Source organism: Oncorhynchus gorbuscha, linkage group LG22 (genome assembly GCF_021184085.1).
Source record: "Oncorhynchus gorbuscha isolate QuinsamMale2020 ecotype Even-year linkage group LG22, OgorEven_v1.0, whole genome shotgun sequence".
Taxonomy (NCBI): domain Eukaryota; kingdom Metazoa; phylum Chordata; class Actinopteri; order Salmoniformes; family Salmonidae; genus Oncorhynchus; species Oncorhynchus gorbuscha.
In genome coordinates this window covers 48,282,840-48,310,149 of record NC_060194.1, presented here as the reverse complement: position 1 = coordinate 48,310,149, position 27,310 = coordinate 48,282,840, and the positions used below count along the sequence as shown (strand labels likewise).

The 27,310-nt window shown below is 45.9% G+C and overlaps 1 protein-coding gene across 1 annotated transcript in view; it reads right to left on the bottom strand.

Annotated features, from left to right (window-relative positions):
• LOC124009908 (protein APCDD1-like) overlaps positions 1-11,700 on the bottom strand; it is a 41,058-nt gene extending 29,358 nt beyond the window's left edge. Inside the window, exon 1 of the mRNA XM_046322161.1 lies at positions 11,144-11,700. Within this exon, the coding sequence (XP_046178117.1) occupies positions 11,144-11,183 (40 nt within the window). The 5' untranslated portion in view covers positions 11,184-11,700. The remainder of the gene's footprint in view (positions 1-11,143) is intronic.
• Between the last annotated feature and the right edge of the window lie 15,610 nt (positions 11,701-27,310).

Below are 27,310 nucleotides of genomic sequence, written 5' to 3'. Positions count from 1 at the left end.
GGACCCTGATCTCTCTTTTGAAGAACATATCAAGACCATTTCAAGGACAGCTTTTTTCCGTCTACGTAACATTGCAAAAATCAGAAACTTTCTGTCCAAAAATGATGCAGAAAAATTAATCCATGCTTTTGTCACTTCTAGGTTAGACTACTGCAATGCTCTACTTTCCAGCTACCCGGATAAAGCACTAAATAAACTTCAGTTAGTGCTAAATATGGCTGCTAGAATCCTGACTAGAACCAAAATATTTGATCATATTACTCCAGTGCTAGCCTCCCTACACTGGCTTCCTGTCAAGGCAAGGGCTGATTTCAAGGTTGTACTGCTAACCTACAAAGCATTACATGGGCTTGCTCCTACATATCTCTCTGATTTGGTCCTGCCGTACTTACCTACACGTACGCTACGGTCACAAGACACAGGCCTCCTAATTGTCCCTATAATTTCTAAGCAAACAGCTGGAGGCAGTGCTTTCTCCTATAGAGCTCCATTTTTATGGAATGGTCTTCCTTCCCATGTCAGAGACACAGACTCAGTCTCAACCTTTAAGTCTTTACTGAAGACTCATCTCTTCAGTGGGTCATATGATTGAGTGTAGTCTGGCCCAGGAGTGGGTAGGTGAACGAAAAGGCTCTGGAGCAACAAACCACCCTTCTGTCTCTGCCTGGCCGGTTCCCCTCTTTCCACTGAGATTCTCTGCCTCTAACCCTATTACAGGGGCTGAGTCACTGGCTTACTGGGGCTCTTTCAAACCGTCCCTAGGAGGGTCGCGCCACTTGAGTGGGTTGAGTCACTGATGTGATCTTCCTGTCTCAGTTGGCGCCCCCCCTCCCTTGGGTTGTGCCGTGGCGGAGATCTTTGTGGGCTATACTCGGCCTTGTCTCAGGATGGTAAGTTGGTGGTTGAAGATATCCCTCTAGTGGTGTGGGGGCTGTGCTTTGGCAAAGTGGGTGGGGTTATATCCTTCCTGTTTGGCCCTGTCCGTGGGTGTCCTCGGATGGGGCCACAGTGTCTCCTGACCCCTCCTGTCTCAGCCTCCAGTATTTATGCTGTAGTAGTTTATGTATCGGTGGGCTAGGGTCAGTTTGTTATATCTGGAGTACTTCTCCTGTTCTATTCGGTGTCCTGTGTGAATTTAAGTGTGCTTTCTCTAATTCTCTCTTTCTGTCTCTCTCTCAGAGGACCTGAGCCCTAGGACCATGCCTCAGGACTACCTGACATGATGACTCCTTGCTGTCCCCAGTCCACCTGGCCATGCTGCTGATCCAGTTTCAACTGTTCTCCCTTATTATTATTTGACCATGCTGGTTGTTTATGAACATTTGAACATCTTGGCCATGTTCTGTTATAATCTCCACCCGGCACAGCCAGAAGAGGACTGGCCACCCCACATAGCCTGGTTCCTCTCTAGGTTTTTTCCTAGGTTTTGGCCTTTCTAGGGAGTTTTTCCTAGCCACTGTGCTTCTACACCTGTATTGCTTGCTGTTTGGGGTTTTAGGCTGGGTTTCTGTACAGCACTTTGAGATATCAGCTGATGTACGAAGGGCTATATAAATACATTTGATTTGATGTAATTTGAAAGCCTTTAGTTTAGTTACGTGCACAGCCGTGAGCACGAACTCTGTTCCTTTTCATTTCTAAAGACAAAGGAATTGTCCGGTTGAAACATTATTGAAGATTTATGATAAAAGCACCCTAAAGATTGATTCTATACATTGTTTGACATGTTTCTACGAACTGTAATATACCTTTTTTTTTAAACTTTTCGTCTGGACCTAGTGCTCGCACGTTGTGCATTTGGATTACTGGACTAAACGCGCAAACGAAAAGGAGGTATTTGGACATAAATGATGGACTTTATCGAACAAAACAAACATTTATTGTCGAACTGGGATTCCTGGGAGTGCATTATGATGAAGATCATCAAAGGTAAGTGAATATTTATAATGCTATTTCTGACTTTTGTTGACTCCACAACATGGCGGGTATCTGTATGGTGTCTGAGCGCTGTACTCAGATTATCGCATGGTGTACTTTTGCCGTAAAGCTTTTTTGAAATCTGACACAGCGGTTGCATTAACTTCTTACGGCTGAAATCCCGTTCACGGGATCGATTTTACATAAGCCAGTGAAAGTGCAGGGCCCCAAATTCAAAAAGTAATCTCATAATTAAAATTCCTCAAACATACAAGTATTATACACCATTTTAAAGATAAACTTGTTGTTAATCCCAACCGATTTCAAATAAACTTGACGACGAAAGCATACCATGTGATTATGTTAGGTCATGTTAGGCCTAGTCACAAAAAAAACTGCCATTTTCCAGCCAAAGAGAGGAGTCACAAAAAAACAGAAATAGAGAGAAAAGTAATCATTAACCTTTGATGATCTTCATCAAATGGCACTCATAGGACTTCATGTTACACAATACATGTATGTTTTGTCCGATAAAGTTCATATTTATATCCCAAAATCTCAGTTTACATTGGCGCATTACGTTCAGTAATGTTTTGCCTCCAAAACATCCGGTGATTTTGCAGAGCCACATCAATTTACAGGAATACTCATCATAAACGTTGATAAAAGATACAAGTGTATAGAATTAATGCTATACTTCTCCTTAAACGGAAGGAAACGGAACGAAACTGGGATAAACATACCTGAATTTGTCCAATAGAAACTCTTGTTTGCAACTGTTGGACTAATTGATTAAACCCTAGATCAGCTAGATGCAGGCAAGATTGTGCAAGGTGGTATTGAATGTGTCAATGTCTGTCACCTTGGTGACTCAAATTTATCTCGACCATTCGTTGGCTAGGTTGTAGCAACCTAACGATGGGTATAGAGCAAAATGTGAGTATCATGTAGTAGCCTAAACCTATCGCTGTTACATTGAACTGGGTGAATGGAATATGAATGACAGTCATCCAACATGCTGTAATAGAAGTAAGGCCATGCTCCTAAAAAACATAATCGTCCTCCCTCATCTTAAACGGCACCAACCACCATTGACTTATATGTATATACGCTGTATATAGGTTACCTAACTTCACTGAATTCACTCGATCAGTTTGCACAATACAGATCAATGTTTTTTTCTTCTTCTGTCATCGAGTTAGCATTATATCATCCCCTTTTCAATGCATCAAACCAACAACAACAAAACACATCTAAATTTCGCAAGATTGAGTCTGTGATGATTTTGTTGTAGGCAGAGTCAGAGAGCAACGGAGTAGAATTCTATTGGCGGGCGGGGGAGGGAGGGAGGGAGGGGGGGGGTGAGGGTAGCCCACGAGTCTCTCAATCATCTGCAAGTGAATTGCACTTTTCAGATCAGAGTGTAAACATTTGTTGATATTCTTTGCTAGTTTAGTGAGTTATTATCCCAGTTATAGATAAATAGAGGTCAGAAATGGGGAGTTATTGCTGACTACAAGAGCACAGAACGTGTAGACTACTTTTCAAACGGCCTTTGAAAAGCCAGTTAGGTAAACAGATTATGTTAATTTAATAAAAGGGGCAGTGTTGTATTTTGAGACGGGCTTGAACATGTAATTAAGTCAACATTGTCTAATTCTCTGTTAATTCATTTTATTTTGTAAAGTGGTTTCATGCATCATTTCTTGCATCAAACACTTTCACACCAAGGGGGGGACACTTTCACACCAAGGGGGGACACTTTCACACCAAGGGGGAACACTTTCACACCAAGGGGGGACACTTTCACACCAAGGGGGAACACTTTCACACCAAGGGGGAACACTTTCACACCAAGGGGGAACACTTTCACACCAAGGGGGGACACTTTCACATCAAGGGGGGAACACTTTCACACCAAGGGGGGACACTTTCACACCAAGGGGGAACACTTTCACACCAAGGGGGAACACTTTCACACCATGGGGGAACACTTTCACACCAAGGGGGAACACTTTCACACCAAGGGGGAACACTTTCACACCATGGGGGAACACTTTCACACCATGGGGGGAACACTTTCACACCATGGGGGAACACTTTCACACCAAGGGGGGACACTTTCACACCAAGGGGGGACACTTTCACACCAAGGGGGAACACTTTCACATCAAGGGGGAACACTTTCACACCAAGGGGGGACACTTTCACACCAAGGGGGGACACTTTCACACCAAGGGGGAACACTTTCACATCAAGGGGGACACTTTCACACCAAGGGGGGACACTTTCACACCAAGGGGGGACACTTTCACACCAAGGGGGGACACTTTCACACCAAGGGGGAACACTTTCACACCAAGGGGGGACACTTTCACACCAAGGGGGTAACACTTTCACACCAAGGGGGAACACTTTCACACCGAGGGGGGACACTTTCACACCGAGGGGGGACACTTTCACACCGAGGGGGGACACTTTCACACCGAGGGGGAACACTTTCACACCGAGGGGGGACACTTTCACACCAAGGGGGAACACTTTCACACCAAGGGGGGACACTTTCACATCAAGGGGGAACACTTTCACACCAAGGGGGGGACACTTTCACACCAAGGGGGGAACACTTTCACACCAAGGGGGGAACACTTTCACACCAAGGGGGAACACTTTCACACCAAGGGGGAACACTTTCACACCATGGGGGGAACACTTTCACACCATGGGGGGAACACTTTCACACCATGGGGGGAACACTTTCACACCATGGGGGGAACACTTTCACACCAAGGGGGAAACACATTCACACCAAGGGGGGACACTTTCACACCAAGGGGGAAAACACATTCAAAGACTTCTATACAAAATATCTATTTTGATCAAAACTACACATAATTACAGCAATCTCACCAATGTCCATATTTGTCCTCCTCAGAATGATGTTAGCGCTGTATCTGTGTGTGTGTGTGTGTGGGGGGGGAGTCATGTACTCATGTAGAAGTCCATAACCCTTCCTCCATTAGTCCTATATCTAAAGCCACTGCTATCCGAGGCCGAGTGGCAGGCTCTTTCCTCTTCTTTTAAACTAGGCTTTTTTCTCCTCCTCCTCTACCAATCATTTCCCATTGGTTTCTATCTAAATCAAAGAGAACCACAGAGCTCCTAGCAGAGATCCAAACCTCAGTGAACATTTCCAATTGGCCCACGTAGTTTGGCCCAGCACCACCATTGAGCTAACACAACTGGGACCCCTGCCTGGCTGGGCTGGAGCTGGAGGACTCCACATCTGTTGTGAACGTTGGCTTTGAGAACTCCCCCTCCTCCTCCGACATCATCATATATCTAAGACGACGTACCTGGCAAACCGCTCCTACCAGGTGACGCGGAGAGGATCTGTGTCTGCTCCTCGTACTCTCGCTACTGGTGTCCCCCAAGGGCTCGGTTCTAGGCCCTCTACTCTCTCTACACCAAGTCACTCAGCTCCGTCATATCCTCACATAGTCTCTCCTATCACTGCAATGAGGATGGACCTCTCCTCTTCTCTCTATAGACCAAGTCACTCAGCTCTGTCATATCCTCACATGGTCTCTCTTATCACTGCTATGAGGATGGACCTCTCCTCTTCTCTCTATAGACCAAGTCACTCAGCTCTGTCATATCCTCACATGGTCTCTCCTATCATTAATATAATAATAATAATATGCCATTTAGCAGACGCTTTTATCCAAAGCGACTTACAGTCATGTGTGCATACATTCTACGTATGGGTGGTCCCGGGGATCGAACCCACTACCCTGGCGTTACAAGCGCCATGCTCTACCAACTGAGCTACAGAAGGACCACGTTACTATGAGGATGACACTCCTCTACTCTCATGTCACCCTGCTCCTCCTCACACTCCACTGGCTCCTAGTTGAAGGTCTATAGTTCATAGTCTCTCCTATCATTACTATGAGGATGGACCTCTCCTCTTCTCTCTATAGACCAAGTCACTGGTCATATCCTCACATGGTCTCTCTTATCATTACTATGAGGATGGACCTCTCCTCTTCTCTCTATAGACCAAGTCACTGGTCATATCCTCACATAGTCTCTCCTATCACTGCTATGAGGATGGACCTCTCCTCTTCTCTCTATAGACCAAGTCACTGGTCATATCCTCACATAGTCTCTCCTATCATTACTATGAGGATGGACCTCTCCTCTACTCTCTATAGACCAAGTCACTGGTCATATCCTCACATGGTCTCTCTTATCATTACTATGAGGATGGACCTCTCCTCTACTCTCTATAGACCAAGTCACTGGTCATATCCTCACATGGTCTCTCTTATCACTGCTATGAGGATGGACCTCTCCTCTACTCTCTATAGACCAAGTCACTCAGCTCTGTCATATCCTCATATGGTCTCTCCTATCATTACTATGAGGATGGACCTCTCCTCTACTCTCTATAGACCAAGTCACTCAGCTCTGTCATATCCTCATATGGTCTCTCCTATCATTACTATGAGGATGGACCTCTCCTCTACTCTCTATAGACCAAGTCACTCAGCTCTGTCATATCCTCACACGGTCTCTCCTATCATTACTATGAGGATGGACCTCTCCTCTTCTCTCTATAGACCAAGTCACTGGTCATATCCTCACACGGTCTCTCCTATCATTACTATGAGGATGGACCTCTCCTCTTCTCTCTATAGACCAAGTCACTGGTCATATCCTCACATGGTCTCTCCTATCATTACTATGAGGATGACACTCAGCTACTCTCATGTCACCCTGCTCCTCCTCACACTACACTGGCTCCTAGTTGAAGCTCACGTCCACGTTGCTTACCTACAGAGCAGCAAGAGGAACTGTCCCTCCCTACTTTCAGGCCATGCTCAAACCCTACACCCCAACCTGAACACTCCATTCTGCTCCCTCAGATCCCTCCTAGCTATCTTATTAAGATGAATACATTAACGTTAAGTCACTCTGGATAAAAGTGTCTGCTAAATTACAAAAATGTTTTAAAAAATATGTATATGTTGAACAATCCTGGTGTGGAAAGCTCTTAAGAGACGTACCCAAAAAGACTCACAGCTCTTAAGAGACGTACCCAAAAAGACTCACAGCTCTTAAGAGACGTACCCAAAAAGACTCACAGCTCTTAAGAGACGTACCCAAAAAGACTCACAGCTCTTAAGAGACGTACCCAAAAAGACTCACAGCTCTTAAGAGACGTACCCAAAAAGACTCACAGCTCTTAAGAGACGTACCCAAAAAGACTCACAGCTCTTAAGAGACGTACCCAAAAAGACTCACAGCTCTTAAGAGACGTACCCAAAAAGACTCACAGCTCTTAAGAGACGTACCCAAAAAGACTCACAGCTCTTAAGAGACGTTCCCAAAAAGACTCACAGCTCTTAAGAGACGTTCCCAAAAAGACTCACAGCTCTTAAGAGACGTACCCAAAAAGACTCACAGCTCTTAAGAGACGTACCCAAAAAGACTCTGTAATCAATGCCAAATGTCATTCTAACATGTATAGACTCACAGCTGTAATCAATGCCAAATGCCATTCTAACATGTATAGACTCACAGCTGTAATCAATGCCAAATGTCATTCTAGCATGTATAGACTCACAGCTGTAATCAATGCCAAATGTCATTCTAACATGTATAGACTCAGGGGGTTGAAACCAAGATATATGAGTGTTTTATGGTGGTACAGACTAGAAGGTAGACCAGAACTGCAACTCTGTTGGCCTGCAACTAATCCAGAACACTGCAACCCGCCTGGTTTTCAACCTTCCCAAGTTCTCTCATGTCACCCTGCTTCTCCTCACACTGCACTGGCTTCTAGTCGAACCAAACAGTCCACTGCAAACAGAGGCAAACATCTTAAATAATCCTCCTCACCTCGACACCCCCCCCCCCCATCAAGTAGCCAAAGTAGACAGACTGGTTTTACAGCCTACACTGATCCAGTCTGACAGACTGGTTTTACAGCCTACACTGATCCAGTCTGACAGTCTGGTTTTAAAGCCTACACTGATCCAGTCTGACAGCCTGGTTTTACAGCCTACACTGATCCAGTCTGACAGCCTGGTTTTACAGCCTACACTGATCCAGTCTGACAGCCTGGTTTTACAGCCTACACTGATCCAGTCTGACAGCCTGGTTTTACAGCCTACACTGATCCAGTCTGACAGCCTGGTTTTACAGCCTACACTGATCCAGTTTGGCAGCCTGGTTTTACAGCCTACACTGATCCAGTTTGGCAGCCTGGTTTTACAGCCTACACTGATCCAGTCTGACAGCCTGGTTTTACAGCCTACACTGATCCAGTCTGACAGCCTGGTTTTACAGCCTACACTGATCCAGTCTGACAGCCTGGTTTTACAGCCTACACTGATCCAGTCTGACAGACTGGTTTTACAGCCTACACTGATCCAGTCTGGCAGCCTGGTTTTACAGCCTACACTGATCCAGTCTGACAGCCTGGTTTTACAGCCTACACTGATCCAGTCTGGCAGCCTGGTTTTACAGCCTACACTGATCCGGTCTGACAGCCTGGTTTTACAGCTGTAGGGAAAGACTACAATAACGCCCCAGTTAATTGAATGTTAGTTTCTTGCAGCTCATTTGAAGTCCTGGCCAAGTCTTTGGCTTCATTGTCTGTACTGTCATAACCAGCAGATGGAACTGGGCAGTTCTATTCCAGTAATCTAGTGTGTGTGTGTGTGTGTGTGTGTGTGTGTGTGTGTGTGTGTGTGTGTGTGTGTGTGTGTGTGTGTGTGTGTGTGTGTGTGTGTGTGTGTGTGTGTGTGTGTGTGTGTGTGTGTGTGTGTGTGTGTGTGTGTGTGTGTGTGTGTGTGTAGTCGTGTAATGGGGTGTGTGTGTGTGTAGTCGTGTAATTGTGTGTGTGTGTGTGTAGTCGTGTAATTGTGTGTGTGTGTGTGTGTGTGTGTGTGTGTGTGTGTGTGTGTGTGTGTGTGTGTGTGTGTGTGTGTAGTCGTGTAATGGGGTGTGTGTGTGTAGTCGTGTGTGTGTGTGTGTGTGTGTGTGTGTGTGTGTGTGTGTGTGTGTGTGTGTGTGTGTGTGTGTGTGTGTGTGTGTGTGTGTGTGTGTGTGTGTGTGTGTGTAGTCGTGTAATGGTGTGTGTGTGTGTGTGTAGTCGTGTAATGGGGTGTGTGTGTGTGTGTGTAGTCGTGTAATGGGGTGTGTGTGTGTGTGTGTGTAGTCGTGTAATGGGGTGTGTGTGTGTGTGTGTGTGTGTGTGTGTGGTCGTGTAATGGGGTGTGTGTGTGTGTGTGTGTGTAGTCGTGTAATGGGGTGTGTGTGTGTGTGTGTGTGTAGTCGTGTAATGAGGTGTGTGTGTGTGTGTGTAGTCGTGTAATGAGGTGTGTGTGTGTGTGTGTGTAGTCGTGTAATGGGGTGTGTGTGTGTGTAGTCGTGTAATGGGGTGTGTGTGTGTAGTCGTGTAATGGGGGGTGTGTGTGTGTAGTCGTGTAATGGGGGGTGTGTGTGTGTAGTCGTGTAATGGGGTGTGTGTGTGTGTAGTCGTGTAATGGGGGTGTGTGTGTGTAGTCGTGTAATGGGGTGTGTGTGTGTGTAGTCGTGTAATGGGGTGTGTGTGTGTGTAGTCGTGTAATGGGGTGTGTGTGTGTGTAGTCGTGTAATGGGGTGTGTGTGTGTGTAGTCGTGTAATGGGGTGTGTGTGTGTGTAGTCGTGTAATGGGGTGTGTGTGTGTGTAGTCGTGTAATGGGGTGTGTGTGTGTGTAGTCGTGTAATGGTGTGTGTGTGTGTGTGTGTGTGTGCGCAGTGGTGTGTGTGTGTGTAGTCGTGTAATTGTGTGTGTGTGTGTGCAGTGGTGTGTGTGTGTGTGTGTGTGTGTGTGTGTGTGTGTGTGTGTGTGTGTGTGTGTGTGTGTGTGTGTGTGTGTGTGTGTATGTGTAGTGGTGTGTGTGTGCGCGTAGTGGTGTGTGTGTGTGTGTGTGTGTGTGTGTGTGTGTGTGTGTGTGTGTGTGTGTGTGTGTGTGTGTGTGTGTGTGTGTGTGTGTGTGTGTGTGTGTGTGTGTGTGTGTAGTGGTGTGTGTGTGTGTAGTGGTGTGTGTGTGTGTAGTGGTGTGTGTGTGCGCATAGTGGTGTGTGTGTGCGTGTAATGGTGTGTGTGTGTGTGTGTGTGTGTAGTGGTGTGTAAATGTGTGTGTTTAGTGGTGTGTGTGTGTAGTGGTGTGTGTGTGTAGTGGTGTGTGTGTGTGCGCGTAGTGGTGTGTGTGTGTAGTGGTGTGTGTGTAATGGTGTGTGTGCAGTGGTGTGTGTGTGTAGTGGTGTGTAAATGTGTGTGTTTAGTGGTGTGTGTGTGTGTGTGCGTGTGTAGTGGTGTGTAAATGTGTGTGTGTGAATGAGCCCCAGCAGGAATGTTTACAGTAATCAGGCCCTGAGTCCGATTCATCTGCCCTGTTGCCCATGGCTACGCTATATTGCATTCTCTGCCTCAAATATGTCCACCAATGTGGCCAAACATAAGTCCCTACCAAATGCTCTGTTCTCCGTGGGAAGTTCTGGTGACAACTTTTCCACTCATGGGTATTTTTATCCTTATAATATGTCATATTTGGCCTATAGAGGAAAACAAGATGTTGAAAATAGTTTACCTATACGTACATAGTTTGGCTGTATATGGAGGGTCTAGAACCCTCAAACTCAACTCTGGACCGAGAACTCTGGACCGAGAACTCTGGACCTAGAACTCTGGACCTAGAACCCTCAAACTCAACTCTGGACCTAGAACTCTGGACCTAGAACTCTGGACCTAGAACTCTGGACCGAGAACTCTGGACCTAGAACTCTGGACCGAGAACTCTGGACCTAGAACCCCCAGTTGCACTGCTTGTTGTCATTGTTCCCCTCTAATCAGGGACTGCCTTAGACCTGGGACAACAGGTAGGTGTAGATAACTATCAGATAGAACAGAAAACCAGCAGCCCCCGGGAACGTGCAGGGTAAGAGGTGAATACCACTGGTCTATAACGTCTAGTAATTACAGTAGTGGGACACCAGATGTATCAACTGCACACTAGTATATTCCTAAAGCGTATTTCACTATTTAACTCCAATTAAAAGGACTATTCCATTTTTTTTAAATGATCAATTATAGTTACTTCAAAAGCATGATTAGACAAGAAACCACATGAATAGTATTTCAATAAACATATATATTTAACGTCTTACCGAAAAGTGTCGTAAGTAGTAATACTATGGAAGGCTCCATTCCTTCAGACAGCGATGAGGTTTTTTGTTACTCTGAAGATTTGCTATTCCTTTATCTGCGGCGCGTCTTTAGTCAAATCCGTGACGGATTTCTATCACCATAGTTTCGGCTCAGTGAAAGCCGTCCAAACATCAGACGAAATAGCGGTGTGTGTGGAAGATATCGATTTAAATGTATTCAAACTCAATTTTCGTCACCGCAAAGAATAATTGAATTACTTAGTATGCTTCAAAGCAACGAACGACGTTTCCTCTCGAGCCAATCCGAAGTTGAAGTGCGTCTTGTCTTCTATTCCAACAGAAGAAATGTCGGCTCAGAAATGTCCTTTCTGTGTCTCTCCAAAACAACATAGAACATCCCGCGAATGAATAAAATAGCGTATTGATGAGCATGCTCTTTCCTGTACTACACAAGAATCCTACCTGTATTCTGTCAGAGTTTAATTCATTATGATCTGAACCCCGTGTGCCCTCGAATAGAGAGCGGGAGTAAACTCCACTCCTCCTTCCGGATGAGTTTGTATTGGGGGGGCGTGGAGTGTGTAGCCATGTAGCCTGGTCACTGAGGTACTGTAAACTCCCCACCTCCATCCGATGAGTTTGTATTGGGGGGGGTCGGGAGTGTGTAGCCATGTAGCCTGGTCACTGAGGTACTGTAAACTCCCCACCTCCATCCGATGAGTTTGTATTGGGGGGGCGTGGAGTGTGTAGCCATGTAGCCTGGTCACTGAGGTACTGTAAACTCCCCACCTCCATCCGATGAGTTTGTATTGGGGGGGGGGGGGCGTGGAGTGTGTAGCCATGTAGCCTGGTCACTGAGGTACTGTAAATACTGTCTGAATGAGCCTAGTCTACATTCTCACATTAGATGCAAAATGGAGATTTTTTAAAAATATTTTAAAGCACATTACAACTGAAAAATAAGTACATTTCAAAAATAAATAATAAATAAATAAAAATTTGTTTTTTAAATTATTGTTCTTACGAAGAAAAGAGAAGGGATAGTTGTTCGAAATTGAGTTGAATCCAAGAGTTGAATGCAAGAGTTGAATGCAAGAGTTGAATGCAAGAGTTGAATGCAAGAGTTGAATGCAAGAGTTGAATGCAAGAGTTGAATGCAAGAGTTGAATGCAAGAGTTGAATGCAAGAGTTGAATGCAAGAGTTGAATGCAAGAGTTGAATGCAAGAGTTGAATGCAAGAGTTGAATGCAAGAGTTGAATGCAAGAGTTGAATGCAAGAGTTGAATGCAAGAGTTGAATGCAAGAGTTGAATGCAAGAGTTGAATGCAAGAGTTGAATGCAAGAGTTGAATGCAAGAGTTGAATGCAAGAGTTGAATGCAAGAGTTGAATGCAAGAGTTGAATGCAAGAGTTGAATGCAAGAGTTAAAATGCAAGAGTTAAAATGCAAGAGTTGAATGCAAGAGTTGAATGCAAGAGTTGAATGCAAGAGTTGAATGCAAGAGTTAAAATGCAAGAGTTGAAATGCAAGAGTTGAATGCAAGAGTTGAATCCAAGAGTTGAATCCAAGAGTTGCCAAACTAGCCAACATAATAACAATATTTTAGTAATGTTATGTTTATTCATGTTTATTCATTTGTTAATAATTATATATATTTATTATTAGTTTATTGTGATGTTTATTTCCTCTGTTCTAGAGGGTATTGATGTATTATTTTCTATATTTGACATTTCCAAATCATTGCCTCCTCCTCTAGTCTGTACTTGTGTCTGGAGGGGAGATTTGTGAGACAAAGTGATTTTCTGTTCAACACCCGCATAACACACACACACACACACACACACACACACACACACACACACACACACACACACACACACACACACACACACACACACACACACACACACACACACACACACACACACACACACACACACACACACCAGCGTTATATTAATCTAGTTAAGATGTGATCTGTGAACGGGGGGGGTGATCTGTGAACAGGGGGTGATCTGTGAATGGGGGGTGTGATCTGTGTACAGGGGGGTGATCTGTGAACGGGGGGGTGATCTGTGAACGGGGGGGGGGGTGATCTGTGAACGGGGGGTGATCTGTGAACGGGGGGAGGGGGTGATCTGTGAACAGGGGGTGATCTGTGAACAGGGGGAATGTGATCTGTGAACAGGGGGGTGATCTGTGAACAGGGGGGTGGGGGTGATCTGTGAACAGGGGGGTGATCTGTGAACAGGGGGTGGGGGTGATCTGTGAAGAGGGGGGGATGATCTGTGAACAGGGGGATGTGATCTGTGATGCTGGGCAGTTTTACTGTGTGTTTACAGGCTTTTGTTCCAGCCAAGTTGTTTTCCAAGACAGTGAGGTACAGTTGAAACCGGTGACCATTGAAAACCAGTGCTCCCAAAACTCATTGCAGCACGAATAACTTCGATTTCGTCATTTAATAATTTAGGGACTTGTGATTTGCCTTGGATCTGTGCACACATGTGTGATGATGAAATATAGCTCTCCCAAAGTGTTTAAACATTACAGAATGATTATGCCATATTTTTCAGATGAATAATGGCATTGTGTCCCTCCCATGCATGTCAGTGGAGTTTGGGTGTGTACTCCCATGCATGTCAGTGGAGTTGGGGTGTGTCCCTCCCATGCATGTCAGTGGAGTTGGGGTGTGTCCCTCCCATGCATGTCAGTGGAGTTGGGGTGTGTACTCCCATGCATGTCAGTGGAGTTGGGGTGTGTCCCTCCCATGCATGTCAGTGGAGTTGGGGTGTGTACTCCCATGCATGTCAGTGGAGTTGGGGTGTGTCCCTCCCATGCATGTCAGTGGAGTTGGGGTGTGTCCCTCCCATGCATGTCAGTGGAGTTGGGGTGTGTACTCCCATGCATGTCAGTGGAGTTGGGGTGTGTCCCTCCCATGCATGTCAGTGGAGTTGGGGTGTGTCCCTCCCATGCATGTCAGTGGAGTTGGGGTGTGTACTCCCATGCATGTCAGTGGAGTTGGGGTGTGTACTCCCATGCATGTCAGTGGAGTTGGGGTGTGTACTCCCATGCATGTCAGTGGAGTTGGGGTGTGTCCCTCCCATGCATGTCAGTGGAGTTGGGGTGTGTCCCTCCCATGCATGTCAGTGGAGTTGGGGTGTGTACTCCCATGCATGTCAGTGGAGTTGGGGTGTGTCCCTCCCATGCATGTCAGTGGAGTTGGGGTGTGTCCCTCCCATGCATGTCAGTGGAGTTGGGGTGTGTACTCCCATGCATGTCAGTGGAGTTGGGGTGTGTCCCTCCCATGCATGTCAGTGGAGTTGGGGTGTGTACTCCCATGCATGTCAGTGGAGTTGGGGTGTGTACTCCCATGCATGTCAGTGGAGTTGGGGTGTGTACTCCCATGCATGTCAGTGGAGTTGGGGTGTGTCCTCCCATGCATGTCAGTGGAGTTGGGGTGTGTCCCTCCCATGCATGTCAGTGGAGTTGGGGTGTGTACTCCCATGCATGTCAGTGGAGTTGGGGTGTGTACTCCCATGCATGTCAGTGGAGTTGGGGTGTGTACTCCCATGCATGTCAGTGGAGTTGGGGTGTGTCCTCCCATGCATGTCAGTGGAGTTGGGGTGTGTCCCTCCCATGCATGTCAGTGGAGTTGGGGTGTGTCCCTCCCATGCATGTCAGTGGAGTTGGGGTGTGTACTCCCATGCATGTCAGTGGAGTTGGGGTGTGTCCCTCCCATGCATGTCAGTGGAGTTGGGGTGTGTCCTCCCATGCATGTCAGTGGAGTTGGGGTGTGTACTCCCATGCATGTCAGTGGAGTTGGGGTGTGTACTCCCATGCATGTCAGTGGAGTTGGGGTGTGTACTCCCATGCATGTCAGTGGAGTTGGGGTGTGTACTCCCATGCATGTCAGTGGAGTTGGGGTGTGTACTCCCATGCATGTCAGTGGAGTTGGGGTGTGTACTCCCATGCATGTCAGTGGAGTTGGGGTGTGTACTCCCATGCATGTCAGTGGAGTTGGGGTGTGTACTCCCATGCATGTCAGTGGAGTTGGGGTGTGTACTCCCATGCATGTCAGTGGAGTTGGGGTGTGTTGGGGACAAGTTGTTTTTCTTCTTCATTACAGACTTTTTCAGAATAATTGAATGCATGTGTTGTTTTGTGTTTGTGATTCTTTTCATGGGGAATACTAGATCAGCGCTGTCCAATCATAGGTCCTACTAGATCAGCGCTGTCCAATCATAGGTCCTACTAGATCAGCGCTGTCCAATCATAGGTCCTACTAGATCAGCGCTGTCCAATCATAGGTCCTACTAGATCAGCGCTGTCCAATCATAGGTCCTACTAGATCAACGCTGTCCAATCATAGGTCCTACTAGATCAGCGCTGTCCAATCATAGGTCCTACTAGATCAGCGCTGTCCAATCATAGGTCCTACTAGATCAGCGCTGTCCAATCATAGGTCCTACTAGATCAACGCTGTCTATAATCATAGGTCCTACTAGACCAGGGCTGTCCAATCATATGTCCTACTAGACCAGGGCTGTCCAATCATAGGTCCTATTGGACCAGGGCTGTCCAATCATAGGTCCTATTGGACCAGGGCTGTCCAATCATAGATCCTACTAGACCAGGGCTGTCCAATCATGGGTCCTACTAGACCAGGGCTGTCCAATGGGGCGGCAGGGTAGCCTAGTGGTTAGAGCGATGGACTAGTAACCGGAAGGTTGCAAGTTCAAACCCCTGAGCTGACAAGGTACAAATCTGTCCTTCTGCCCCTGGACAGGCAGTTAACCCACTGTTCCCAGGCCGTCATTGAAAATAAGAATTTGTTCTTAACTGACTTGCCTAGTTAAATAAAGGTTAAATAAAAAAATTAATAGGTCCTACTAAATCAGGGCTGACCAATCATAGGTCCTACTGGACCAGGGCTGCCCAATCATGGTCCTGCAGGGCGCAAACACTTCTGGTTTTCATCATCTCCTAGTTCAGACCTGGGACATCATGTGAAAGGTAGAAACAAAAACCTTCTCCAGATCTCTTGTGGTGTAGAGTGGTGGTCTCTGGTCCATACAATCCTCTCCCAGATCTCATGTGGTGTAGAGTGGTGGTCTCTGGTCCATACAATCCTCTCCCAGATCTCATGTGGTGTAGAGTGGTGGTCTCTGGTCCATAGAACCCTCTCCAGATCTCTACAAGCGGAGGGGCAGTGGCTGTACAAGACCAGCTTCTATGTGAACTTATGGAGGGACTATGTTGTTATGATTACTATTATTATTAAAATGGTATTAATCTAATCCAATATATTTGTATATTTTTATTTTATAATCTGTATTGGTAGTAGCTATGGTATCACACCTATCCAAGATCTACAAGTGTCTATCGTAGATGCTACAGACTAAGGGTTAGAAGTCCATGTAGAAACAAAATGGACAAACAGTGGGGAGAACAAGTATTTGATACACTGCAGATTTTGCAGGTTTTCCTACTTACAAAGCATGTAGAGGTCTGTCATTTTTAGCATATTAATTACTTAAAAATCATACAATGTGATTTTCTGGATTTTTGTTTTAGATTCCGTCTCTCACAGTTGAAGTGTACTTATGATGAGAATTACAGACCTCTACATGCTTTGTAAGTGGGAAAACCTGCAAAATCGGGCAGTGTATCAAATACTTGTTCTCCCCACTGTAGAATCATTTAGTAGTCTGGTCTGGGATTCCCCTGGATTCCCTGGTCTGACAGTCTGTTTCAGGCCTAGACAGCACATGTACATACGCCAGGATCAAAGCCTCTAACGTTCGAGTGTTTAGAGAGAGACAGTTAGCTGTGAAAAGCTCCGGAACGCTCTTGAACATTCCACACACAGGTGTCGAGAGGCTGAGCCGGAATCGGGTCTAACCAATCAGAGGATGAGTTGGAACATGATCCAACCAATCAGACTGACTTATATCTGGTAGAACCAATGAGAGGGTTCTGATGTGACACTACAGTAAAATGGAGGAGGAGAACGTAGCATGGAGAACCCTATTTAGCTCATTCAAACCCAAGCCATCTTACTGTGGCTACTCATATTCACCAATCGGAAAGACAGGAGAAAACTTGACACCTGATGCAAATGCTTGGTAAATCTGGCACCTGAAAAATACCAATATCCTGAACCTAAGATTTATACTGTCAACGTTTAATTCAGAGAAAATTAACAGAATGTGGAACGTTGTTTGCACAGCTTCCATATCTACTGTACCTTACTCCTTATTCCAAGATCTTGTCTTGTCTCGTGTAAATAGTCGTTTTCCTCATTGTTGTTTTTTTCCTTTATATTTTAATCTCACTTTCTATCTACCGACTGAATATATTTTCCTGCAACCCGGCACACCCAATGTGGTACGGATCTGCTATTTTTATATTTTAGAACCGGAACCCCCATCAGTAACTAGCCAGCTAACTAGCTACTAGCTTGTAGTCAGTTAGCCACTGCTAGCGGTCTTCACCGTTAACTTGGACACCAGCCAGCTTCAGCTTGTTCAATACCTGCCAGTCTGCACAGCGCGATATCAACCCAGAGCATATCGGACTGCTTTTTCTCCACCACATCACAGGACTCCTGCCACAAGCTCTGGACCATTACACCGGATCATCACAGCAAGCTAACTGCATAACTGCAATCGAGTGGCTACTGCTAACTAAAGCCTCTGTCCCGAAGCAAGTACCAGTTAGCCTTGAGCGAGCCTCGAGCTAGACCGATCTCCCGGCTAGCCGAAGAGGTCTACCAGCTAATTATTGGGCTACAATACATCTTTTGTCAATTCACCTGGACCCTTCATTGCCAACACAGAGCCCCGCTGATCCATCACGACTGGTCTGCCGACGTAATCGTCAGAGGTGGTTTCAACAGGCTTTGCCCTAATGTTAATATGCCTTGTCTACTGCTGTTTAGGTTAGTTATTGTTTTATTTCACTGTAGAGCCCCCAGTCCCACCCAACATGCCTCAGATAGCCCTTTTGTCCCCCCACACATGCAGAGACCTCACCTGGCATAAGTGGTGCCTCCAGAGACACAACCGCTCTCATCGTTCTCAATGCCTAGGTTTACCTCCACTGTACTCACATCCTTCCATACCCTTGTCTGTACATATTCCTCTGAATTTATTTTACTATGCCCAGAAATCTGCTCCTTTTACTCTCAGTTCCGAACGCACTAGACTACCAGTTCTTATAGCCTTTAGCCGTACCCTTATCATACTCCTCCTCTGTTCCTCTGGTGATGTAGAGGTTAACCCAGGCCCCGTAGCACCCAGCATCACACCTATTCCCCAGGCCCTCTAATTTGCTGACTTCTGTAACCGCCAACCCGGATGTCCTAGTCGTGTCTGAATCGTGGCTTAGGAAGGCCACCAAAAATTCTGAAAATTCCATCCACAACTACAACATTTTCCGACAAGATAGTACTGCCAAAAGGGCGGAATTGCAACCTACTGCAGAGAGCCTGCAGAGTTATGTCATACTATCCATGTCTGTGCCCAAACAATTTGAGCTTCTACTTTTAAAAATCCACCTTTCCAGAAATAAGTCTCTCACTGTTGTCGCTTGTTATAGACCCCCCTCTGCCCCCAGCTGTGCCCTGGACACCATATGTGAATTCATTGCCCCCATCTATCTTCAGAGTTCATACTGTTAGGTGGCCTAAACTGGGATATGATTGACACGCCGGCCATCCTACAATCTGAGCTAGATGCATTCAATCTCACACAAATTATCAAGGAACCTACCTTGTACAACCCTAAATCCTTAACCATGGGCACCCTCATAGATGTCATCCTGACCAACGTATGCAATGGGTTCACGGTCAAACGACCACCCCTCATCACTGTCAAATGCTCCTTAAAACACTTCAGCGAGAAGACCTTTCTAATCGACCTGGCCCGGGTATCCTGGAAGGATATTGACCTCATCCTGTCAGTAGAGGATGCCTGGTTGCTCTGTAAAAGTGCTTTCCTCACCATCTTGCCCCATTTAAAAAATGTACAACTAAGAACAGAAATAGCCCTTGGTTCACCCCAGACTTGACTGCCCTTGACCAGCACAAAAATGTCATGTGGCGTACTGCATTAGCATCGAATAGCCCCCGCGATATGCAACTTTTCAGAGAAGTCAGGAACCAATATACACAGTCAGTTAGGAAAGCTAAGGCTAACTTTTTCAAACAGAAAATAGTGTCCTATAGCACTAATTCCAAAAGGTTTTGGGAGACTGTAAATTCCATGGAGAATAAGAGCACCTCCTCCCAGCTGCCCACTGCACTGAGGCTAGGAAACACTGTCACCAACGATAAATCTACGATAATCGATAAATTCAATAAGCATTTTTCTACAGCTGGGCGTTGGACTAGTAACCGAAAGGTTTCAAGTTCATATCCCCGAGCTGACAAAGTACAAATCTGTCATTCTGCCCCTGAACAGGCAGTTAACCCACTGTTCCTAGGCCGTCATTGAAAATAAGAATGTGTTCTTAACTGACTTGCCTAGTTAAATAAAGGTGAAATAAATATGTGTTTCAAATTCTATGCTTTAGTAGTCGTATGTAGAGGATACACATGGTATTCATCGTCCAAACTAAAGGCTGACTGCAGGTTCCTTCTCTACAATACAACAACAATAAGAACTGATGAAATATAAGTGTGTGTGTGTGTGTGTGTGTGTGTGTGTGTGTGTGTGTGTGTGTGTGTGTGTGTGTGTGTGTGTGTGTGTGTGTGTGTGTGTGTGTGTGTGTGTGTGTGTGTGTGTGTGTGTGACAGCTGGAACAACTGTTCAGAAGTGCTTTAAACCATCACGGTTTAATATTGGGGACACTTTTTATTTTTTTTAAACAGGAAGTCCCCATTGAGACCAGGAAAGCCTTGTATTTACCATTTCATGAGACAAACTAGTAAAACAACACAAATTTTTTTTTAAAATAAACATTACATATGAAGGTCCCCAGTCAACATTTTAAATTGCCCAAGCGTCACCAGAGCATCTAATTATAATGTATTTTGTTCCAGCAATGAAATGCTTTCAAACTAAAAGTGGATATACAGCTGAAGTCGGAATGTTTACATACACTTTAGCCAAAAAACTTTTAAACTCAGTTTTTCACAATTCCTGACATTTAATCCTAGTTTAAAAAAAAACCCTGTCTTAGGTCAGATAGGATCACCGCTTTATTTTAAGAATGTGAAATGTCAGAATAATAGTAGAGAGAATGATTTATTTCAGCTTTTATTTCTTTCATCACATTCCCAGTGGGACAGAAGTTTACATACACTCAATTAGTATTTGGTAGCATTGCCTTTAAATTGTTTAACTTGGGTCAAACGTTTCAGGAAGCCTTCCACAAGCGTCCCACAATAAGTTGGGTGAATTTTGGCCCATTCCTCCTGACAGAGCTGGTGTAACTGAGTCAGGTTTGGCCCATTCCTCCTGACAGAGCTGGTGTAACTGAGTCAGGTTTGGCCCATTCCTCCTGACAGAGCTGGTGTAACTGAGTCAGGTTTGGCCCATTCCTCCTGACAGAGCTGGTGTAACTGAGTCAGGTTTGGCCCATTCCTCCTGACAGAACTGGTGTACCTGAGTCAGGTTTGTAGGCCTCCTTGCTCCTTTTCAGTTCTGCCTACAAATGTTCTATGGGATTGAGGTCAGGGCTTTGTGATGGCCACTCCAATACCTTGACTTTGTTATCCTTAAGCCATTTTGCCACAACTTTGGAAGTATGCTTGGGGTCATTGTCCATTTGGAAGACCCATTTGCGACCAAGCTTTAACTCCAATACCTTGACTTTGTTATCCTTAAGCCATTTTGCCACAACTTTGGAAGTATGCTTGGGGTCATTGTCCATATGGAAGACCCATTTGCGACCAAGCTTTAACTCCCTGACTGATGTCTTGAGATGTTGCTTCAATATGCTGTTTAAAGGCTGTTTAAAGGCTGTTTAAAGGCACAGTCAACTTAGTGTATGTAAACTTCTGACCCACTTGAATTGTGATACAGTGAATTATAAGTGAAATAATCTGTCTGTAAACAATTGTTGGAAAAATGACTTGTGTCATGCACAAAGTCGATGTCCTAACCGACTTGCCAAAACTATAGTTTGTTGACAATAAATTTGTGGAGTGGTTGAAAAAACGAGTTTTAATGACTCCAACCTAAGTGTATGTAAACTTCCGAGTTCAATTGTATATAGACCAGTGGAGACCTGAGGAACCTCCAGTTAACCAACCATGTGAAAGGGTTTGGAGACATGAGGAACCTCCAGTTAACCAACCCTGTGAAAGGGTTTGGAGGCCTGAGGAACCTCCAGATAACCAACCCTGTGAAAGGGTTTGGAGGCCTGAGGAACCTCCAGATAACCAACCCTGTGAAAGGGTTTGGAGACCCGAGGAACCTCCAGATAACCAACCCTGTGAAAGGATAACCAACCATGTGAAAGGATAACCAACCCTGTGAAAGGGTTTAGAGGCCTGAGGAACCTCCAGTTAACCAACCCTGTGAAAGGATAACCAACCCTGTGAAAGGGTTTAGAGACATGAGGAACCTCCAGATAATCAACCCTGTGAAAGGGTAACCAACCCTGTGAAAGGATAACCAACCCTGTGAAAGGATAACCAACCCTGTGAAAGGATAACCAACCCTGTGAAAGGATAACCAACCCTGTGAAAGGGTTTAGAGACCTGAGGAACCTCCAGATAACCAACCCTGTGAAAGGATAACCAACCCTGTGAAAGGGTTTGGAGACATGAGGAACCTCCAGTTAACCAACCCTGTGAAAGGATAACCAACCCTGTGAAAGGATAACCAACCCTGTGAAAGGGTTTGGAGGCCTGAGGAACCTCCAGATAACCAACCCTGTGAAAGGGTTTAGAGACATGAGGAACCTCCAGATAACCAACCCTGTGAAAGGGTTTAGAGACATGAGGAACCTCCAGATAACCAACCCTGTGAAAGGGTTTGGAGGCCTGAGGAACCTCCAGATAACCAACCCTGTGAAAGGGTTTGGAGGCCTGAGGAACCTCCAGATAACCAACCCTGTGAAAGGGTTTGGAGGCCTGAGGAACCTCCAGATAACCAACCCTGTGAAAGGGTTTGGAGGCCTGAGGAACCTCCAGATAACCAACCCTGTGAAAGGGTTTGGAGGCCTGAGGAACCTCCAGATAACCAACCCTGTGAAAGGGTTTGGAGGCCTGAGGAACCTCCAGATAACCAACCCTGTGAAAGGGTTTGGTATCTCATGTTTCATATTTTAACCATGAAGGTAAGTCAGAAGCTTGTGTAGTAGAGCTTTGGAAACAAAACAGGAATCATTTAGACTATAGGTTTGTGTTTAGACTATTTTAGTTATGGCATCAACAAAACAAACGGGTGATTTTATTTTGTACTTTCCTGCATCTTTTACCAATCAACCAATCTTGGATCGCGAGACTATGCATTGTCATAAATGTAAACCACCGTATTTAATTCAATGGCAAATAAAGCTCCTTGAAAGAAAGAAACAAATGAACCAATCGTGTCGCTGTGCACACCGTATGTTCTAAATGTCACGACCAATAGCGAACTAAGAACTGAGTAAAGAGACGCTGGCTGATAATTAACGGCATCTTTAAGCTCCAGAAACGTTTTGATTGGTTGTCTCTGTATTGTGTGTAGAAAGAAAACATTACTCCAAAAACAAACATGTGCAACAAACTCCACCCATGTGACGCCACATTGTGTTACGCCTTAGACACAGCTTGTATATATATATATATGAGAGAGAGAGAGAGAGAGAGAGAGAGAGAGAGAGAGGGAGAGAGAGAGAGAGAGAGAGAGAGAGACAGAGAGAGAGACAGAGAGAGAGAGAGAGAGAGAGAGAGAGAGAGAGAGAGAGAGAGAGAGAGAGAGAGAGAGAGAGAGAGAGAGAGAGAGAGAGAGAGAGACTTGTCAAGGCTGTAGATTTATTGACTCTCAACCTAAATGATGTGCAGAGCTGGAAGTGTTTTTCCATGACTGAACTCAGATTGTGGTTTGTGTGTGAAATAGAATTTATCACAGATTTTTATCTCATCGTCTTCTTCTTATTCCCTCTCTCTCTCTCTTTCTACCCTCTTTCTCTGTTCTTCTTTTCTATTTTCCCTCTTTCTCCCCTTCCCCCGCTCTCTCTCTCTTTCCCCCACTCTCTCTCCTCCTCTCTCTTTCTCCCATCTCTCCTCTCCTCCTCCCCCTTTCTCTCTTTCCCCCACTCTCTCTCCTCCTCCCCCTTTCTCTCTTTCTCCCATCTCTCCTCTCCTCCTCCCCCTTTCTCTCTTTCTCCCATCTCTCCTCTTCTCTCCTTCCCTACACCCTTTCTTTACTGTGGTCAGGTTGGTGGTATCCTTTGATGTGGCTCTCTCTCTCTCTCTCTCTCTCTCTCTCTCTCTCTCTGTTGTGGCCGCAGGACAGAGAAGAACCAGATGGGACTAGGACTGTAGATTGGCTTGTGGTGAAGAGGGAGAGAGGGAGGAAGCAACATATATAAAGAAGTTCCCTCACAAATGTTGAAAGACAGACAGGCAGACACTCACAGACAGGCAGGCAGACACTCAGACAGGCAGACAGGCAGACACTCACAGACAGGCAGGCAGACACTCAGACAGGCAGACAGGCACTCACAGACAGACAGGCAGACACTCACAGACAGGCAGGCAGACACTCACAGACAGGCAGGCAGACACTCACAGACAGGCAGGCAGACACTCAGACAGGCAGACAAGGCCCTCACAGACAGACAGGCAGACACTCACAGACAGGCAGGCAGACACTCACAGACAGGCAGGCAGACACTCACAGACAGGCAGGCAGGCCCTCACAGACAGGCAGACAGACACTCACAGACAGGCAGGCAGGCACTCACAGACAGGCAGGCAGACACTCACAGACAGGCAGGCAGGCAGGCAGACACTCACAGACAGGTAGACAGGCAGGCAGACACTTACAGGCAGGCAGGCAGACACTCACAGACAGACAGGCAGGCAGGCACTCACAGACAGGCAGGCAGGCAGGCAGACACTCACAGACAGACAGGCAGGCAGGCAGGCAGACACTCACAGACAGGCACTCACAGGCACTCACAGGCAGGCAGGCAGACACTCACAGACAGGCACTCACAGGCACTCGCAGGCAGGCAGGCAGAACCGACAGCCATCTTCTCTTGTAGAAGGCGACACGATGTCATGATGTCTAGTCTACTCCATCTTTCTTGAAAGTCGAGTGAAAACCTCTTTTGTCGAAACAGAAGTAACGCTGTGCTGTTCTATTTAAAGGAAATTCTGTTCGGTTGTTCTTCAAAGTGACTTCTGGAACACATTCAAAATATTGTTACAGATAGTTGCTTCAAACTAGATGCCTGTGCTTCTGCTTGGCTTTACTATTGTAGGCTACTAGGGTGTAAACACATGGTAGATAGATAGAGAAGCTCTCTGGGATTTTAACCTACGTTCAAAGGTTGCATGTTCGAGCAGTGTCGGGGACAACGGTAGAATTTTAGCTAACCATTCCCCACAAACCCAACGTAACCCAATCCATTGAACCTTTGTCATTTGAGTTAGCCCTGACCTTTTTAATCGTTAGTTTCCCCTAACCGCCAACTTTTAAAATCTCCTTTTAACTCTCTTCTGTTTGTTACAGCTCAACAAGCAATCCGGTCTCAGATAAAGACGTACAATACTATCCGTCCATCAAGATGTTTAATAAATGACATCATCCAAGTCACATGATATCGTATGACTTCCGACTATTCCATTCATAATGTAAGCTAACACAACATTAACATACTGTATCATACTAAATGGAGGGACACAGATTTACGTACAGAATAATACGAATTGTTTTTGAGATCAAAGTTTATATATATTTTTTTTCTGTCCAAACCATAACCCTAGTAAATGTACTGCTACTCTATGATAAAACATCATTAGAAGTTTGATTTATGTCCCTCACGTGACATCTAGGGTTTGGCTCGGGGCAGGAAGCCCCAGAGTTCCATCCTGGTCTGACCACATAGAATGTTTCCTCTGGATTATACCGAACCACCTCCTTCTGAGATTCAGAGGGCAGGGAGGTCTGGGTGGACCAGTCCAGAAACATCCAGTAGCACCGTACCACAAACTGGCCTCAAGTCCCGAACACTTCATACGCTCTGGCTACATACAGGACCACACTGCACCACTGCCTGGCTTAGGAGCATGGAGGGCATAACCTCTAACCTCTAACTCAGCCATAACCTCTAACCACTAACCCAGCCATAACCTCTAACCTCTAACCACTAACCCAGCCATAACCTCTAACCTCTAACCACTAACCCAGCCATAACCTCTAACCACTAACCCAGCCATAACCTCTAACCTCTAACCACTAACCCAGCCATAACCTCTAACCACTAACCCAGCCATAACCTCTAACCACTAACCCAGCCATAACCTCTAACCACTAACCCAGCCATAACCTCTAACCTCTAACCACTAACCCAGCCATAACCTCTAACCACTAACCCAGCCATAACCTCTAAACACTAACCTAGCCATAACCTCTAACCTCTAACCACTAACCCAGCCATAACCTCTAACCACTAACCCAGCCATAACCTCTAACCACTAGCCACTAACCTAGCCGTATCCTCTAACCACTAACCCAGCCATAACCTCAAACCACTAACCCAGCCATAACCTCGAACCACTAACCCAGCCATAACCTCTAACCCAACCATAACCTCTAACCACTACCCAGCCATAACCTCTAAAAACTAACCCCTAACCCCAGCCGTAACCTCTAACTCCTAACCCCTAACCCAGCCATAACCTCTAAAAACTAACCCCTAACCCAGCCATAACCTCTAACCCCTAACCACTAGAGGAATGCCAGGTCTGTGTCCCATTAGAGGGTTGCCAGGTCTGTATCTTTGTCCCATTAGAGGAATGCCAGGTCTGTATCCCATTAGAGGAAGGCCAGGTCTGTGTCTCATTAGAGGAATTCCAGGTCTGTATCCCATTAGAGGAATGCCAGGTCTGTGTCCCATTAGAGGAATTCCAGGTCTGTATCCCATTAGAGGAATGCCAGGTCTGTGTCCCATGAGAGGAATGCCATGTCTGTATCCCATTAGAGGAATGCCAGGTCTGTATCCCATTAGAGGAATGCCAGGTCTGTATCCCATTAGAGGAATGCCAGGTCTGTGTCCCATTAGAGGAATGCCAGGTCTGTGTCCCATTAGAGGAATGCCAGGTCTGTGTCCCATTAGAGGAATGCCAGGTCTGTATCTGTGTCCCATTAGAGGAATGCCAGGTCTGTATCTGTGTCCCATTAGAGGAATGCCAGGTCAGTATCTGTGTCCCATTAGAGGAATGCCAGGTCTGTGTCCCATTAGAGGAATGCCATGTCTGTATCCCATTAGAGGAATGCCAGGTCTGTGTCCCATTAGAGGAATGCCAGGTCTGTGTCCCATGAGAGGAATGCCAGGTCTGTATCTGTGTCCCATTAGAGGAATGCCAGGTCTGTGTCCCATTAGAGGAATGCCAGGTCTGCGTCCCATTAGAAGAATGCCATGTCTGTGTCCCATTAGAGGAATGCCAGGTCTGTATCCCATTAGAGGAATGCCAGGTCTGTGTCCCATTAGAGGAATTCCAGGTCTGTATCCCATTAGAGGAATGCCAGGTCTGTGTCCCATTAGAGGAATGGCAGGTATGTGTCCCATTAGAGGAATGGCAGGTATGTGTCCCATTAGAGGAATGCCAGGTCTGTGTCCCATTAGAGGAATGCCAGGTCAGTATCTGTGTCCCATTAGAGGAATGCCAGGTCTGTATCCCATTAGAGGAATGCCAGGTCTGTGTCCCATTAGAGGAATGCCAGGTCTGTGTCCCATTAGAGGAATGGCAGGTATGTGTCCCATTAGAGGAATGCCAGGTCTGTGTCCCATTAGAGGAATGCCAGGTCAGTATCTGTGTCCCATTAGAGGAATGCCAGGTCTGTGTCCCATTAGAGGAATGCCAGGTCTGTGTCCCATTAGAGGAATGCCAGGTCTGTGTCCCATTAGAGGAATGCCAGGTCTGTATCTGTGTCCCATTAGAGGAATGCCAGGTCTGTGTCCCATTAGAGGAATGCCATGTCTGTATCCCATTAGAGGAATG